The sequence below is a fragment of the Scyliorhinus torazame genome, chromosome 18 (assembly GCF_047496885.1).
Source record: "Scyliorhinus torazame isolate Kashiwa2021f chromosome 18, sScyTor2.1, whole genome shotgun sequence".
NCBI classification, from domain to species: domain Eukaryota; kingdom Metazoa; phylum Chordata; class Chondrichthyes; order Carcharhiniformes; family Scyliorhinidae; genus Scyliorhinus; species Scyliorhinus torazame.
The window spans coordinates 161,512,602-161,529,200 of NC_092724.1; the positions used below are offsets into that span (position 1 = coordinate 161,512,602).

At 41.8% G+C, this 16,599-nt stretch overlaps 1 protein-coding gene across 5 annotated transcripts in view; it reads left to right on the forward strand.

Annotated features, from left to right (window-relative positions):
* The window catches only part of LOC140395697 (mitochondrial Rho GTPase 1), a 90,458-nt gene that overhangs the window by 46,890 nt on the left and 26,969 nt on the right, over positions 1 to 16,599 (forward strand). For all 5 annotated transcript variants that reach the window (XM_072483776.1, XM_072483775.1, XM_072483778.1 and 2 more), the window contains exons 12-16: positions 2,313 to 2,397; positions 3,509 to 3,654; positions 3,765 to 3,865; positions 6,380 to 6,510; positions 8,216 to 8,299. In XM_072483776.1, the coding sequence (XP_072339877.1) occupies positions 2,313 to 2,397; positions 3,509 to 3,654; positions 3,765 to 3,865; positions 6,380 to 6,510; positions 8,216 to 8,299 (547 nt within the window). The remainder of the gene's footprint in view (positions 1 to 2,312; positions 2,398 to 3,508; positions 3,655 to 3,764; positions 3,866 to 6,379; positions 6,511 to 8,215; positions 8,300 to 16,599) is intronic.

Below are 16,599 nucleotides of genomic sequence, written 5' to 3' on the forward strand. Positions count from 1 at the left end.
ATGGGGTTACTGGGTTACAGGGATAGGGTGGCGGTGTGGGCTTAAGTAGGGTGCTCTTTCCAAGGGCCGGTGCAGACTCGATGGGCCGAATGGCCTCCTGCACTGTAAATTCTATGATCTTATACTAAACAGCAAGGAAGATATTCTAAAATTGGGGGCTGGTTTCGCTCAGTTGGCTAGACAGCTGGTTTGTGATGCAGAACAAGGCCAGCAGCGTGGGTTCAATTCCTGTACTGGCTGAGGTTATTCATGAAAGCCCACCTTGCCCCTCACCTGAGTTTTGGTGATCCTCAGGTTAAACCACCACCCGTAAGCTCGCCCCCTCACAGAGGAAAGCAGCCTGTGGTCATCTGGGATTATGGCGACTTTACCTTTATATTCAAAAATTACTACTCTGGCGAAGAGTCATCCAGACTCTGAACGTTAGCTCTATTCTCTCTCCACAGAGGCTGTCGGACCCGCTGCGATTTCCCAGCATTTTCTGTTTTTGTTTCAGATTCCAGCATCCACAGTAATTTGTTTTTATTGTAAAAACTCTTCTGGATGAACCATCCCTCGTTGCCTTCAGTTTCTGGGTCTACAATAAAACGTGCAGTTATAAGAAAAGCAATAACTTGAATCAAAAATTGAAATATAGTTTATCTGAAAATGGGTTTGGGGTTGAAGAATAAATATGTATTTGTCGCAATTATTTTTAAACCTCATATTTAAATACTATCTTGGTCTGTTTATTTTTCGAACATCTATCTCAAAGCACTTCATCTGCAATGAATTACTTTGATTTGTAGTGACTTTATTTTGTGCAAAATAAAATGTTTTTCTTAAAAATGCATATTTTAAGTTCAATCTTCAGTGAAAAGTATCCATTGCACAAGATCCCCCCAAAATGTTTGTGAACCCTAATATATCATATGTTAAGTGGATGGTCAAAACCTAGACCATGTGTGAAATTTGTTCTCTCGGGGATCTAAAATTGCTTTATGACTTTAAGTTGCTGCACCCTCTTGCTCCAGAATTTGCACAGCAGTTCAAAATAGTTTTGAGTAACTGACTGGAGTTTCTCCGAGTGAATCCAATATCCTTGATACTCCTATTCCTTTTTTGTAAATGAACTTGCGAGTGGTATAGGAACGTAGAAAATTGATGGAAAGGAAAAGATCAGCTATCACCATGCACCATGATGGCTAAACAATCATGACTAAAGACTACCCCTACAGCCATGTAACCTTTGTACTTTTTCAACTTCAATTTTGTTTAAACGTAAAGAACTGATCACTTTAACACCAAGCTCTGAAGATCCATTGGCTATGAATTGTTGAGAGTGAGACAGAGCTCATTTCTCAAAGCCAGTTCCACTATTGAAGCATTTTGTTTGAAGTATAGAAGTCTATTTTGAAAACATAATTTCAGACATTTGATTACAATTTTTTTTAAAGTTACAATCTAAAATAGAAGTTGTACCACATTGTATGATTTTGACCTCTGTACATTTAATGGTATAATTTATGTCTGTAGATAACCGAAATATCGACTATCCAAAAATTAGTTTTGGTTAACATTCACAATATGTAATCTGCTAGCAGTACTGGGTGCATAGGAGTACAATGGGCTGCAACTGAGGGAAACCAGGTTAGCTATGGTCCTTTACTTGCTCAGTGTGCCTATGTTCCCCAATTGTTCATTGCCGCCCACACCATTGAAAGCTAAAATTGGTTGCTGGATGCCATTCAATTTCAGCTCGATGCATTGAAATACAATACTTGAAATTGTGGGTAAACGTATGCTGGTTTCATCCAGAACCATTTTTTATTTAGTTGGGAGGGGAGAATCAGTTTTTAAAAAAATAACTTTGCTACTGTTGCAATGTGCTAAAGCATGGAAGGATGTAGGATTCCTACCCATGCTTTTCAAACTGATGAAAGGGGGAGACAGTGAGATAGAACAAAAGTGATTCACGAAATGCTCTTTTTTTTCACCCTATCTGGAATGATAATGGCCAATTAAAAATAATTGATTAAATTACTCACTCCCCTGAGAGAGCAAACAAAAATCAGCCAAATTGATTAATGGTGCTGCTTGATCCTTTAAATTAAGCACAATCTTACTGCTGCTACTCAGCTCAATTTTTTAAAATTATGGTGAAAATTGAGGGTATTTAGTCATATTGTTCAAAGTCACAAGATTTGCAGTAATGGAATAATTGGGTTTGCTTTGCAGTTCTGAAGGAACATTAGACGGTAATAATCCTGTTACATTGTATGACTTCATTTGTGATCAAAAGACTGATTAAATTTTCTCCCTCCTATTCACAGATTTAAAATTCCTCCGGACTGCACAACGGAACTGAATCACCATGCGTACCTATTCCTACAAAGTATCTTTGACAAACATGACTTGGTGAGCTGCATCTGCAAACATTTTGATAATTGATAGCGTTTTGCTGATTTTGGTTTTTCTTTGTTTATGCAGCTTTTAATGTACCCAACCGTGCCTTTGACCCCAGTAAAACTCTTACTTTTTACTTCCTCGTCTTTATTCTCGCCTGTCTGCTTGAGCATAGACCTTTTCATTCATCTGCTCCACCTTGGCAACCATCAAAAAGAATATGGCATCAATTTCCCCACATGCACAGTGATGCCCATTCTATTCTCTCCACCACCCATGTTGATTCTTTCCATCCCAACTGTGTTGTCAGTCTGCTTGTCTACTAACATTCATTCTTGGATGGCCTTCAGTTGTCTTCAGTTAAACTTTGGGAGATTCAAAGCCATTACATTATCCACTCTTACAAAATCAATTCCCTCACATTAACTTAATCAACCTTCTTGGCCACTGTCTTACACCGAAGCTGACTGTTCATGCTGTAGCATCCTAGTAACCTCAAACCGAGTTTCTAGCTCGAGAGCCTTTTATCACAGAGGCCACCTAATTCTGCTTCCACAACAAAGTTTGTCCGCATCACTGCCTCAGCTCATTAACTTCTAAAAACCCTCCTCTGTAGTTTTTTTCTTCATCAGGCGGGCATTCCATCCTGCACAAATTTGTACTCATCCAAACTCTGCAGATCGATCCAACCCCACGTCACATCCTGTGCTCAAGCACATATTGGCCTCCATTTAAAAATTCCCATCCTCATGTTCAGGTTCTTCTTGGCCCCACCCCTCTGTAACCGCCTTTCGTCCTACAATCTCCCCACAAATCTGTGCTTTCTGAACTTTAGCCTTTTACATATACTCAATTCCCTTTTCCCCTCCAGTGACAGTGATGCCTTTAGCTGTCTAGGCCTCCCAAGTTCTTCCCTCCCTCGATTTCTCCAAAACTCCATTTACCTTAAGACCCATTTTAAAACCTACCTCTTCAAATCCAGCTTTTAATCATCTCTTCCAGTTTCTCCTCTGGTTCAGTGATCATTTTTTTGATTATGCACCTTGGGACAAAATATCCTGTTGAAGGCACTGTATAAAAGCCAAATTGTTGTTTAACTGGATTCGTCTGGGTTGTTTTTCAGGACCGGGATTGTGCATTGTCACCTGATGAATTAAAAGACCTATTTAAAGTGTTTCCTTACATGCCTTGGGGTCCAGACGTCAACAATACTGTTTGTACCAATGACAAGGGATGGGTCACTTATCAGGGTTATATTTGCCAATGGACGTGAGTAATTTTCGTTTTGTGATTTTTCGAATAATGTTTTCTATTTATCTGTTTTCTATTTAAAGTTTTTAAAGTTTTTTGAACAGCTGAATATTTGTGTTTTGAATCAGGCTGACCACATACCTAGATGTTCAGCGGTGTTTAGAATATTTAGGTTACCTAGGATACTCCATTCTAAGGGAACAGGAGTCTCAGGCAGCAGCTGTCACTGGTAAGCAGTGGACTTTTATTGACCTTTTATGGGGAAACTTTGATCTGAATCTCCAGATTGCTCTTTTTGGCTAGGTCCCAACATTAGTAGAACAGTCCACCATAAGGGGTAATAATAGCAACAAACCTATCCCACTTGTGACCACCATGAATTTTGCTGAGATCCAAAACACTATATAACATATTACACACCAGGAAACCATAGTAAAGCGGTTTGTCACATCCATTTTGTGTCTGAATAATTCAAACAGGCTTAGAAGACCAGTTTAAATTGCTTTGCCCTCCCAGTTAATTTACAAAGTTATTAAATGAGCCATATACACCAAGAATCTGCAACATTCAATCTTCAGTCTCTGATGAGTTAACTGATCTGCGCTGGGTGGCAGGATTCTTTAGTTGGTTTCCATGCCTCTAGGTTAGACAGCGGAGAATCACTTGTTGCGTTTCCACCCCATGGTGCTGTAACAGCCCATATGCAAACTTTTGGCGAGGACAGGATCAGCTATGATACCCCTGCAGTTGTATAGGCTACTGACCCTTACGATGCTTGTTTATTGATAATGTACTTTGGGGCAGCTGGCTCCCACAACCAATTAAAAGTGAGCAATGAGCACTGTCCGTGTGAAGTTTGCCTATTCTCCCCGAGTCTGCGTGGGTCTCACCCCCACAACCCAAAAGATGTGCAGGGTAGGTGGATTGGCCCTTAATTGAAGAAAAAAATTGGATACTCTAAATTTGCTTTTAAAAAGTGAGCAATGAGGTAATGGCTTTCAGTGGAATAATAAGTAGAAAATTGGTGTAGGTAAAAGGTTTTTTGTAAAAAGAGATGCCATTAGAAATGTGTAAAATAGCTTTAAATTTCACTTCAGTAAAAAAAACCAGACCATTTGGCCCAATAGTTCCATGCCAGTGTTTATACTCCGCAACAGGCTCTGTAAACCTTCTCCATCTGACCCAATCAATATATGCCATTCTTTCCTCCTTCAGTGTTTATTTAGCATCTTCTTAAATGCCTGTGTTATTTACCTCAGCCACTCCTTGTGATAGTGAGTTGAATGTTCTTACATCTACCCCGCAGCCTCCTCTTTTCCCCAGAAAATAGGGAAAAATTAAGAGTACGAGAAAAAGCTAATCAGAAATATAAAAACAGACAGAGGGTTTCTTTAAATATTTTTAAAGCAACAAGTTTAAAAAAAGGAGTCTTGGTCCTATTGAAAGCGAGTCTGGAGAATGGAAAACAAGGCAATGGCAGATGAACTGAACAGATAGTTTGCATCAGTCTTCACTGAGGGGGAAAACATCTGGCAAATGGAGTTTAATGTGGGAAAATGGAATGGTCCATTTTAGCAAAAAGAATAAAAGAAGCTTATTATCTAAATGGTGAGAGATTACGGAGTTCTGAGATACAGAGGGATCCGGGTGTCTTAGTGCATGAATCACAAAAGGCTAGAATGCAGATACAGCAAGTAATCCGGAAAGCTAATGGAATGTTATATAATGCATGGGGAATTGAAAATGTGGAGGTTATTCTTCAGGTACACCGAGCACAGCTGGAGTACTATTTATAGTATTGACGCCTTATTTAAGGAAAGATGAAAATGCATTTGAAGCTGTTCAGAAGAGATTTACCAGACTAATACTTGGAATGGGCGGCCTGTGTTATAAGGAAAGGTTGGACAGGCCATGCCTGTATCCACTGGATTTCAGAAGAGACTTAATTGAAACATATATAGGATCCTGAGGGGCCTTGGCAGGCTAAACATGGAGAGGATGTTTCCTCTTGTGGGAGAATCTAGAACTAGGGAGGGTCACTGTTTAGAAGTAAAGGGTCGCCCTTTTAAAACTGAGATGAGTGAAAAAAAATTCTAAGGGTCGTAAGTCTTTGGACTCACTCCTGAAAACCCTCTTCCTGAAAAGACAGTGGAAGCAGAGTCTTTGATGATTTTACGGCAAACGGGGATAGATTCTTGGTAAGCAAAGATTATTGCGGGTAGGTTTGCAGATTTGAGGTTACTATCCGATCAGCCATGATCCTATTAAATTGCAGAACAAGTTCAAGGGACTGAATGGTCTACTACTCTTCGTATGTCCCAACCGGTTGAATCTATCATGATTGGTATAACCCCTGAATTATGATATCCCAGTAAATCTTCTCGAGTGCCTCAATATAATTTACATGATATGGAGACCAAAGCACTTTGTAGTAACCACGACAATCTATACAAGTTTATCATAACTGCTCTGCTTTTATGCTCTATCTAGAAGTAAACCCAGTTCTTAGTTTACTTTTTTATTGCCTTACTACCACTAATACTACTAGTGTGTAGCCCCAGATATTCTGCTCCTCCATTTAGACACCTGCTTTCCAAGGCGTATGTGGCTTCCACATTCAACCTCAATTGAAAACATAATGCTACATTAGCAGAGCATTTATATTCTGTGCGAAAAAAACGGGAATTGCATTTACTTTGAGCATCTGATAAGTGATTCATAAACCATGCTTTTTGCCCTTCAGTAACGAGAGATAAAAAACTAGATCTGCAGAAAAAACAAACACAAAGAAATGTTTTTCAGTGCAATGTTATTGGCATGAGAAATTGTGGCAAGACTGCAATTCTGCAAGGCTTTCTGGGCCGAAACTTAATGGTGAGTACCTCAGAGGTTTTTTTTTAATGTTGCACTGCTCTTGTTTTGTATTTTAGTACACGCAGGACCTAAAAGTCATTAAACAATTGCCTAGTTTACTGTGTTGTAAAGAATTAGAATAAAGTAATGTGTTCTATCAATTATTACAGAGAACGCTATAAAAATAAACAGTGGGAATTAAATGCTTATGTAAAATTACTATTTTCTGTAACATTGTAATGTACTTGCCTCATGGATCACTTTACCAGTCAATATAGTGATGTGCAAATAGTGTAGTTTTTGTAAAAATGTGCAGATTTTTGTACTCTTCTATATTGAGAAAGGGATAAACTATTTATGACATGTTGGGGTATTGAGAAGGTTAGCTATAAATGCCTGTACTCTGAATGGGGAATGTCTTAATTATAGATTTTCTACCCATTAGATCACTTTTGTTTTCTCCGATTCACATCAGCTGATCTTGCAACTTTTGGTCAAATGTTAAATGGAGATTGAACCTCCCCTAATTTCTTATCTCTCTGCCTTTGATATTTTTAATCTGAACCTGTGCATTCTGCAAGTTAAAGGTGTTAACTGTTGGGGCGGAATGGTGAAGGAGATTTTTTTTCCCTTATGAACCCGGAGTTACAAGTTTCCTGTACCCTACCCCCAATCTAATCTTCAGCAAAGCACAATCAATGAGACATTTGTACTACACACATCAGTCACTTGGTCTGCGAATAATTTAGTTCAGTCAATTTCTGGACACTTTTAAAAAATATAAATTGGATTTTCTAAGTTTCTGGCAGTGTTGGAAGTGTCCTTTTAAACCCACAGATTTAACACCAGGTCCCAGAGTTTAAACATCTGGGACATCATTGTTCACGTCTTTGAAGGTGTGCCTAATATAAGATTATGTAACTAAACATAGTCACTAAAGTAAATAACATGGCACAGTGGTTAACACTGCTGCCTTACAGCGCCAGGGACCTGGGTTAGATTCCAGCCTTGGGTGACTGTGGAGTTTGCACGTTCTTCCCGTGTCTGCAAGTGTTTCCTCACACAATTCAAAGCTGTCCATGTTAGGTGGGGTTGCAGGGATAGGGTGGGGGTGTGCGCCTAGCCTGTGTTCTTTCAGAGGGCTGGTGCAGATTCGATGGGCTGTATTGCCTTCTGCACTGTAAGGATTCATTGAACACATACATAGATAACAAGCCTCAAATGAGACATAAGTTGGAGATTTCTTCCACTTGTTATTAAATATTGTAAAATAATTTTATTTTTTTAAATAAACTTTGACTTAGGAACAGAATTGGATCTTTGAACGACAAACATCTGATCAGCTCTGGCTAATTAGATACAGAATATTATCCCTGTGCTGGGACCAAAGAAATAACGCTGAAATGCAATTAGTTTAAGTTGAATTGGGTAGATTGTAATGTTCATTTAATACTCTGGAGTTGCCAAGTTTGGTGTGGAGCTCTTTTTAATACTTCATCTTCCTGAATATTTGCTGTGAGCTTTTTCACTTCCTTCAGGAGACCTGAAGTACACAATAAAAATGATCATGGTCTGCTTGATTTGTTGGGTAATTCATTTTTCATATTTGGTTCTGTATACTCTAGTTTTTAATTGGCGTGTTTCATAATTGGTTTTGTGTCCTTATTTCAGAAATTATAAATATAGTCATGCTGTGTAAATGACTGTTTTGTTTCCCACCCCACAGAAACAAAGACAAATAAAAGAGGAACACAAATCACTTTATGCCATAAACACAACCTATGTGTATGGACAAGAAAAATATTTACTGGTAGGTACCGCAAATGTTCAGCATATTTATGCCTTTTACCTTCTGTGATCCATATTTGACCTGTATGATCTTTCTTCATGTGCAAAGTTATCATTCTTCACTCCTCTCTTCGGTCCCTGCACTCATTTTTGGCCAGAAACATTTTGGGAAGAGAATATTAAACCTATTGAATTATGAATTTTCCTCATCGATTTCAAAATGAAAATGGTCTCATTCACTTTTTTGTTGTTGTAATGTTGGTTGTTAGACTTGAGTGCCTAAAAGGAGAGTAATGTCATAGTTCTAATGTTCACTACCTTTTGAATAAATGTTCCTGTGGAGGGAGTAGATTGGAATTAAGTTGCCATTGTTTGAAGCAAGTTTGACCAAGTAACTTCCATCTTAATGTTTGTGACCATTTGTTGCAGAAGTACTTACTTTCAGGCCAGACAATATCGAAGATGATAACCTCATCTGTTTTTGGATTTGTATATTTGAGGACAGCTTGTGTCGTGGTTCCCCGGGACGACAATTCGTTTACACCGATTAAAACAGAGAGTCTGAGCAGCGATCTTCCAAGCAGTAGACTTTATTCACCTAGCACAAGAGAATAAAATCGGGATGTCCGGAACAATCCGATGAGCCCTCAGGCTTACAGTCTTTTTATGTACATTTCAGCTCCGTATCTCAAGATTCTTATCTTTATTATCTTACTTTACAGCCGGACCTTGCTTTGGCCACCATTGTTTTTAGTTGCCTTTTATCTGTCTTATTCAAGATTGGTCGCTTCCTTTTTCCTCTCTTTGTCTCTTAAACCATGGTGGTTATAACTCTTGCCCTTATCTACACTTCTCTACTTGTGCAACAATCGTGGTTTAGCTGACTTAGGCCGAATGTGTGGAAACACCTGCTCACTTTATTCTCTCTTTTTTATTATGGTCAACTACTAAAGTGAGCCACTGAGCAGTATTCATTGTTCCCTCAAGTGACTATTGTTTGCCTTCGTTAATTAGTGACTGCTATACTACTTTTCTGGGTCTTCTGCTTTGATCACATCAACTATACTTGATTACATTAGGTCATCTATTCTATGTTTGATTACGTTAGGTCACACGAGGTTACTCTAAATTACATTAGGTTACATAGGTTACATACCCATTTCACTACTCACCTAAATCTGCTTTATCATTTCACTAAAACCTATGATTCTGAATTCCATACCTAGCTCATACAATATCCAGTACAAATTCCCAACATGTCCCCCCTTTGAGGCTATTTCCTAGCCTCATCTCAATTACCAAGCTCAAATAACCCCCTCGCTTGATCCCATTCACATTTTTATTTTAATCACTCTTTGCAGGCAATGTGGAGGAGCCGAATACTTTGGTCAGGGATCAATGCCCCTGTTCTAACTTTATCATAATGTGTTTATCCAGGTTCTGATTCTTGGGTTGCTCCCCCAGATTGCCTGCTCCTGACAGTCATCAGCCAAAAACCTTCCCACCCTTGTCGAGGGAAGGGAAAAAGACTGATTCCTGTGTACAGACTAAGTTCTCTTGGTCCCCCGCGGATTTCAGCAAGGTGCTTATCGTTGTCACCAGACGACCTTCCACTATCGTAGTTAGGTTACAGAGTGACGAGTTTAAACTTCGACCAAGGTCATGGTAAATTCACTCAGCGGGGGTGGCTCAAAGTTTCCCCATTCCTCTGTTTTTCCTCTTGAGCGAGAATTGCGTATCACCCGAGTCACCATCTGCCGTGCTGCCACCCTGGTAAGGAAGGATCTCAGGACGGGTAGAAAGCAACAAAATATTAATCCCAGAATGATTATTGTTGTGATTGCTACAGCTCCAGCCTTGGCAAACCATGCCCCCCATCTTCCGAACATTCTATCCAGCCAACTCCATACCCCCTGTCCAAACCCAGCATTTTCTTTCATTTCTTTCGCAAGATTCTTTAACTTATTCATGGCTTGTGTAAATGACCCCTCTGGACTAGTGTTATTAGGGATAAATGTGCAACACTGATCCCCAAACATAACACACACACCTCCTTTTTCTGCCAGGAGCCAATCTAATGCCTGTCGATTTTGCCACGCCATTTTGCTGGTCGCATCCAACTGCTCTCCCAAGGCCTCCAGGGCAGCATTTGAATAATTAATAAACCTCTGCTGATTATAATAGATGTAATTGATCCACTCAGTATTCTTGTTGGGTGTGATCCAAAAAAAGATGGATTCAAACCCTGCGGCTATTTCGCTTCTAGCTTTGAACTCATTCGGGATGCCTCGGGGCTGTCCGATTGCGTCCATTTGTACGTTAGGGTCAAGGGTATATGCCCTCTTAACTCTTTGTGATTTAGTTTCGTTTTCCACCGGCAGTATCACAGTGCTCTGGGCCAGCATAACTCGGGCACATAGTCCCGTCCAATTCAGTGGTAATCGAGCCAGCAGCCCTTTTTCCGGGCCACAAAGCCACCAGAGATCGGCCAGTTGATTTACTTGATATTCTAATACATAAGGAGAGGGTGGCGTTCCCCCTGTCCGGGCGGGAACAGCAGGGTTGAGCAGACCACGGATGTCGGATATATCCCAAATCCTTTCACACTGTCCTGTGTAGTTTCCCAAACTACTTCCCGTGCTGCCTTCCCTCCAATAGCAATCTTGGATTTGTAAGTTGGGCTCCACCCTCCATTCCTCTGGGGCCGCGTCCATTGCCGTCTTTGGCCATATTGGACAATCGTGGGCCACATGGTAGGTGCGCTTTTTTACCCCAGCACGCAGGATACATTCGAATGGACACCTCGGCATTTTCCCCTTACAAAGGTTATCACACGCGGATCCTGAACAGTTTATCGTCTCATACGTGTATGTCTGATTCTTATGCGTATATGTCTGTGTGTATGTGTTATATGTACGGCAATTTTCCTTTTTCCATTTTAGCAGCATGGTCCAACAGTCTCCTGATCCCCACGGTATATCAGTTACTTGGGTGCGTGGTCTTTCTGCCGCACATATCACACAGTCTTTCCCATCACTGTTTTTCTTACCAGTATACTCAGCCCATTTCCACCAGATGTTTTTCTGTGCTTTCTCCCAAATAGTATCTGTGCTCACTGATCGTTTACGTCTTTCTTGTCTTAATACTCCACCTTCCTGATTCTGCACCCTTATGTCCTCTGCATCCCACTTTCCTTTGTCACGGGTCAATGAAGTCCTCAAAGGAAATAGTTTCCAAGTCCCAGGTGGGGAACGAGGCCCCCTCCCTGTTCTCACCTCCCCCGGCACCTTGACTAACCGGCCCAGGCTGGGCATTTGTATCATCAGCCAGCTCATGCACAGAACTACTTTCATCATCCTCTACTCTTTCTGTTCTACTTTGGCTCTGTTCCTCCTCCCCACGATTCTCCCCGTGTAGTTCTATCTCTTCCTCGCTGCTACTTCTATCCGCACTGCCACTGTCTTCAATCTCCCTTCTCTCCCCTACCCCTGTTATCGTTCTGGTACAATGGTTCAAGTGATACCACAGTGTACTGCCTTCTACTTGCAACGCCGTGGGAGACACTTTGGTGACTTCAAACGGTCCTTCTCGTCTCGGTTCGTTCCAACGTCTCCGGAACTTCCTGATGTATACTTGATCTCCAAGTTTGATCTGGTGTTCCGTTGCAGGGCTCTCCTCCTCCTTGGCCTTTTCCTGTTCAAATATAGTTCTATGTATAATAGTTAATTGTCGTACATACTCCCTTGCGTCCTGATCTAAACATTCCAGCGCGGGGCCCCCTGCTCCCCTGATCTTTGGCACCGGCATTACTCTTCCTGTCATCATTTCATGTGGGCTCAAATGTGTGATTCTGTTTTCCTGGCTCCTGTATTGCATTAGAGCCAATGGCAGAGCATCCATCCAGTTTTTCCCTGTCTCGCTGCAAATTTTGCTTATTTTAGCCTTAAGGGTCCCGTTTGCTCTCTCCACCATTCCTTGGGATTGAGGATGATACACACATCCAAACTTCTGCTTTATTCGGAGCGCTGAGAGCGTCTCTCTCAGTGCCCTTCCTATAAAAGCAGATCCATTATCTGAACTTAATTGCATGGGTATGCCAAATCTTGGGATAATTTCTTTTGACAGGAAGTTAATCACCGTTCCAGATCCTTGATCTTTGGATGGTGTTGCTTCTATCCATCTGCTGAATCTATCAATAATCACTAGCATGTATCTTTTCCCCCTCACCACCTTTCCCATATCTACATAGTCCATGCATAGATGTTTAAATGGTCCTTCGGGAATGGGTATATGCCCTATTGGGGCAGTAATGCCCTTCCTGATATTATTCTGAGCACACACCTCACACTGACTTAGTATGTAGTCAATTGAGTTTTGCAGGTATGGTGACCAGAATCCTTCTTTCTTGATCTTTCTAGCCACCTCTCCTCTGGCACAGTGGTCCACTCCATGTGCTTCGCTGATTAGTATGGTTAGTAATGATGTGGGTGCTATGACCAATCCCTCCCCATTTCTCCATATTTTGTCATGTTGTCCCTGTATTGCTCCTCTATCTTTCCACATTGTCTTTTCAGCTACAGGGGCTTCCTCCTGTAACTGTGCCACATCGTCTAATGTGATTTGAGGTTCGATATTCCCCACACCTGGCCCTGGGTGTGGCCTTGCTATTTCTACTGGGGCTATCGTAGCCTCAATGCATCCTGACGCTTCTTTAGCTGCTTTGTCGGCTTTGGTGTTTCCCTGTGTGATGCTATCCGTTCCCTTTTTATGCGCCTGACACTTAATTATGGCTAATTCCCTTGGACCCATCATGGCCCTTATTAAAGCCCTGATTTGACCTTCGTGGTGTATTGGTCCTCCTCCACTTTTCATAAATCCCCTCTGCTTCCATATTGCCCCAAACAGGTGACAGACCCCGTGGGCATAGGCCGAATCAGTATAAATTTCCACCGCTTCCCCGTTTGCTAACTCACATGCTCTGGTCAGTGCTTCAAGCTCCGCTAACTGGGCTGAGCATGGCTGCTCACATTCTTTTGCCTCTATTACCTCAAATGATTCCCCTCTCTGTTCAACTACTGCATAGCCAGCATGATTTCCCCTATGATCCCTATAACACGAACCATCAACGTACAACGTCCTCTTCTCTTCTGTGCTTAATCTATCTGCCTTCAAGTCTTTCCTCAGTTTCATAAACACTCTTGTCTCTTTTACACACTCATGCTCCTCTCCCTCATGTGGTAATGGCATATAGTCAGCTGGGTTGGCCCTATTACACTTCACTATCGTAATGTCCGGGAATGTGGTCAGCATTTGAAAATGATGAATTCTAGCCGGCGTCAGAACAAACTTCCCTTTTTCAATCAATTCAGCTACCTTATGGTACACATGTATGTTTATCGGATATCCCATTGTGACTGTAGCTGCCTTTTCGTACGCCCACCAAGCTGCTGCCAGGCCTTGATAGCACGGCGGATATCCCATTGCTACGTCGTCTAGCTTGGTACTGTAATATGCTACAGCCTGCCTTCGTCTACCCTTGCAATTTTCCTGCGTTAACACTGCTGTAGCAAATCCGGCTTCTCTGTTACTCACAAATAAGTCAAAGGGTTTGTCATAGGTCGGTAAAGCCAATGCTGGTGCCTGTGCCATCTCTTTCTTTATATTCTCAAATGCGTCTGAAGCATCTTTATCCCATCTTAGTTTGGTTCTTAATTCTTCGCATCCTGCCTCCTTCATTACCTTTCGTAGTGCCTGCGTTTTTTCCGCATAGCTTTCCACCCATTCTGAACTGAATCCTGTCATTCCCAAAAATGTCATCATTTGTCCCACCGTCTGTGGTTTCGGAACTTTTAGTACAGCTTCTATCTGCTGAGAAGCTATCCCCTTCTGCCCTGCTGATATTTCTCTTCCCAAGTACTCTACTTTTTTCTGGCACAGCTGCAGCTTTTTCCTGGATACTTTATGGCCCCCTTCTGCTAGTCTTTCCAATAGTTTTAAACTATCCTTCCTGCATTGTTCTTGTGTTTCTGTGCATAATAATAAATCATCCACATATTGTATCAGTGTTCCTTCCAACTGCACTCCTTTTAAATCTGCTCTCAACACCTGATTGAATACATGTGGGGAGTGTTTAAATCCTTGGGGCATCCTATTGTATGTGTATTGTTTCCCCTCGAACGTAAATGCAAAGAGATACTGACTTTCTTGAGCTAACGGCACACTAAAAAATGCCGAACATAGGTTTATCACAGTAAACCATCTACTTTCAGGTGGTATATTTGTCAACAAGGTGTAAGGGTTTGGAACCTCTACTGGCATATCTTCCACTACCTCATTAATTGCTCTGAGGTCATGCACCAATCTCCATTTTTCTCCGTCCGCCTTCTTTACCGGTAGCAGCGGTGTATTACACCTGCTCCAGGTTTCTTTTAATACCCCTGCTTCTATCAATCCCTTAATCGTTCCTCTAATTCCTTCAATTGCTTCTGTCTTGATTGGGTATTGTGGCCTATAAGGCCCCTGGCGTCCTGTCTTTAATCTGACTTCAACTGGATTAGCGGTTTTGACCCTCCCTACATCCGTGTCCTGTCTGGACCACAACTCCTGCGGGAGGGAGTTCAAATCCTGCTCTAAACTTTCTCTCCACTCCAGTTCCTGTTTCTCAATTTGCACTCCTATTGTTATTTGCTTTGGTTTCCCAAGCATCTTAACATCCAAAATTATTTTCATCATTTGTCCATCGCTGGACGTCCAAATATCTGCATTGTCTGTCTGGACAAATTCTAAGTCTTGTGCTCTCAACACCATTGGTCCTAGGTCTTTTGATCTATATCCCGGATTCACTTTCAATGTGACATGTGGCTCCGCTCCAGATACAGAGAACCATTTGTCAACCCATTCATTCCTAACGATTGTGAGGGCCGCTCCCTCTAGTCCGATTAAAATACTTCCTGACTTTATTTCCTGTTCTTGTCCCGCCTCCCTTTCCCATTTCTCCTGTACCTCAGGTTCCTGCTTTTCGTCAAATATCATTGTACTGTGTAATTCTGTTCTTGGCCATTTGGCTTGTGGAACCCAGGCGTCTATAAGTTTTCCCCAAACTTCCCATATCTGTTTTTTAACTTGTTCCTCTATATCTCCCAACCAATATACATTAACCCTTTCTTTTCCTGGTATTTCAAGTGGATACATTCCCATGAAATCAATTCCTTGTTCAGTGCATTCTAATTTCAGTCCTAGACCTAGGATTGCATCCCTTCCCAATAGATTTAAAGGAGTTTTATCACATACTAAAATAGGTACATGGGTAGTCTTATTTCCAATGGTAACAGGCACCGGCGTCGTCATTCGAGCTAATGTTACTTTCCCCGAGAACCCCACAGTTTTTACAAACTGGTTTGACAATGGTAAGTGATCCGCATATTTCGTTTGTATGCACGTACATGTGGCGCCGGTGTCTATCATCATGGGGACCTCGATCCCTCCTACTCTAACGTTAACTATAGGTTCCTGCTCTGCGGTTTCTGTTATTTGTACGTACTGTCCTACCATTTTGGGGTTCTCTGGGCCTCCCTATGGGGAACTCTGATGGTTTACCGGCCCTTGAAACATCGGGATGCTGTTCGGCGACACTTGGATCAGTTGCTGGCCTGTCTGCTGCTGGTTTTCTCCCTGCCTGTGGGAATTCCGCGGGCAATTCCTTTTTATGTGCCCTGCCTCCCCGCACCCCCAACACACACCTGAAGGGCCAGGCAATGGTCCCTGTCTCGGAGTCTGATGATTAACCTGTCCCTGTCCTCTCTGATTCTGATAGGGTGGCCTACCACCTCCCTGTCCTTTCCCATTTCTATTCCAGTCAGTCTGACTTTGCAGGGCGTATGGGTTTTGATAATTTAGGCCATAGGCTTCTGGGTTCATAGACAGTGGGAAGGCAGAAATGTTATAGGTTATGATGGGCCGGCCTCCATCTCCGCTCCCCCCTAATATTGGTGCAGGTATTTCCTCTGACTTTTGCTCCACCATCATCGGTGCTATTTTTCTGGGTACGAGATCCTCTTTTGCCTTTATTTTATCCTTGCTTTTGATTTCCTCCAATTGTGCCTGAAGGAGTTTACGTTGTATCTCCTTCAGCTGTTTGTCTGCATTCTTTTCATCTTTGCGATGTCTTTCTACTGCATGGGCAACATAATCCACAAACTCTCGGTAGCTTTTTGAGTCCAAGCCCACTACTTCCTCCAGTCTTGTCTTAGCTGAGACTGGCAAGCCCTCTAGGATTGCAGCCCGGAACATGGAGTTGGTCAGCGGGTCTATTAGAATGTCCCT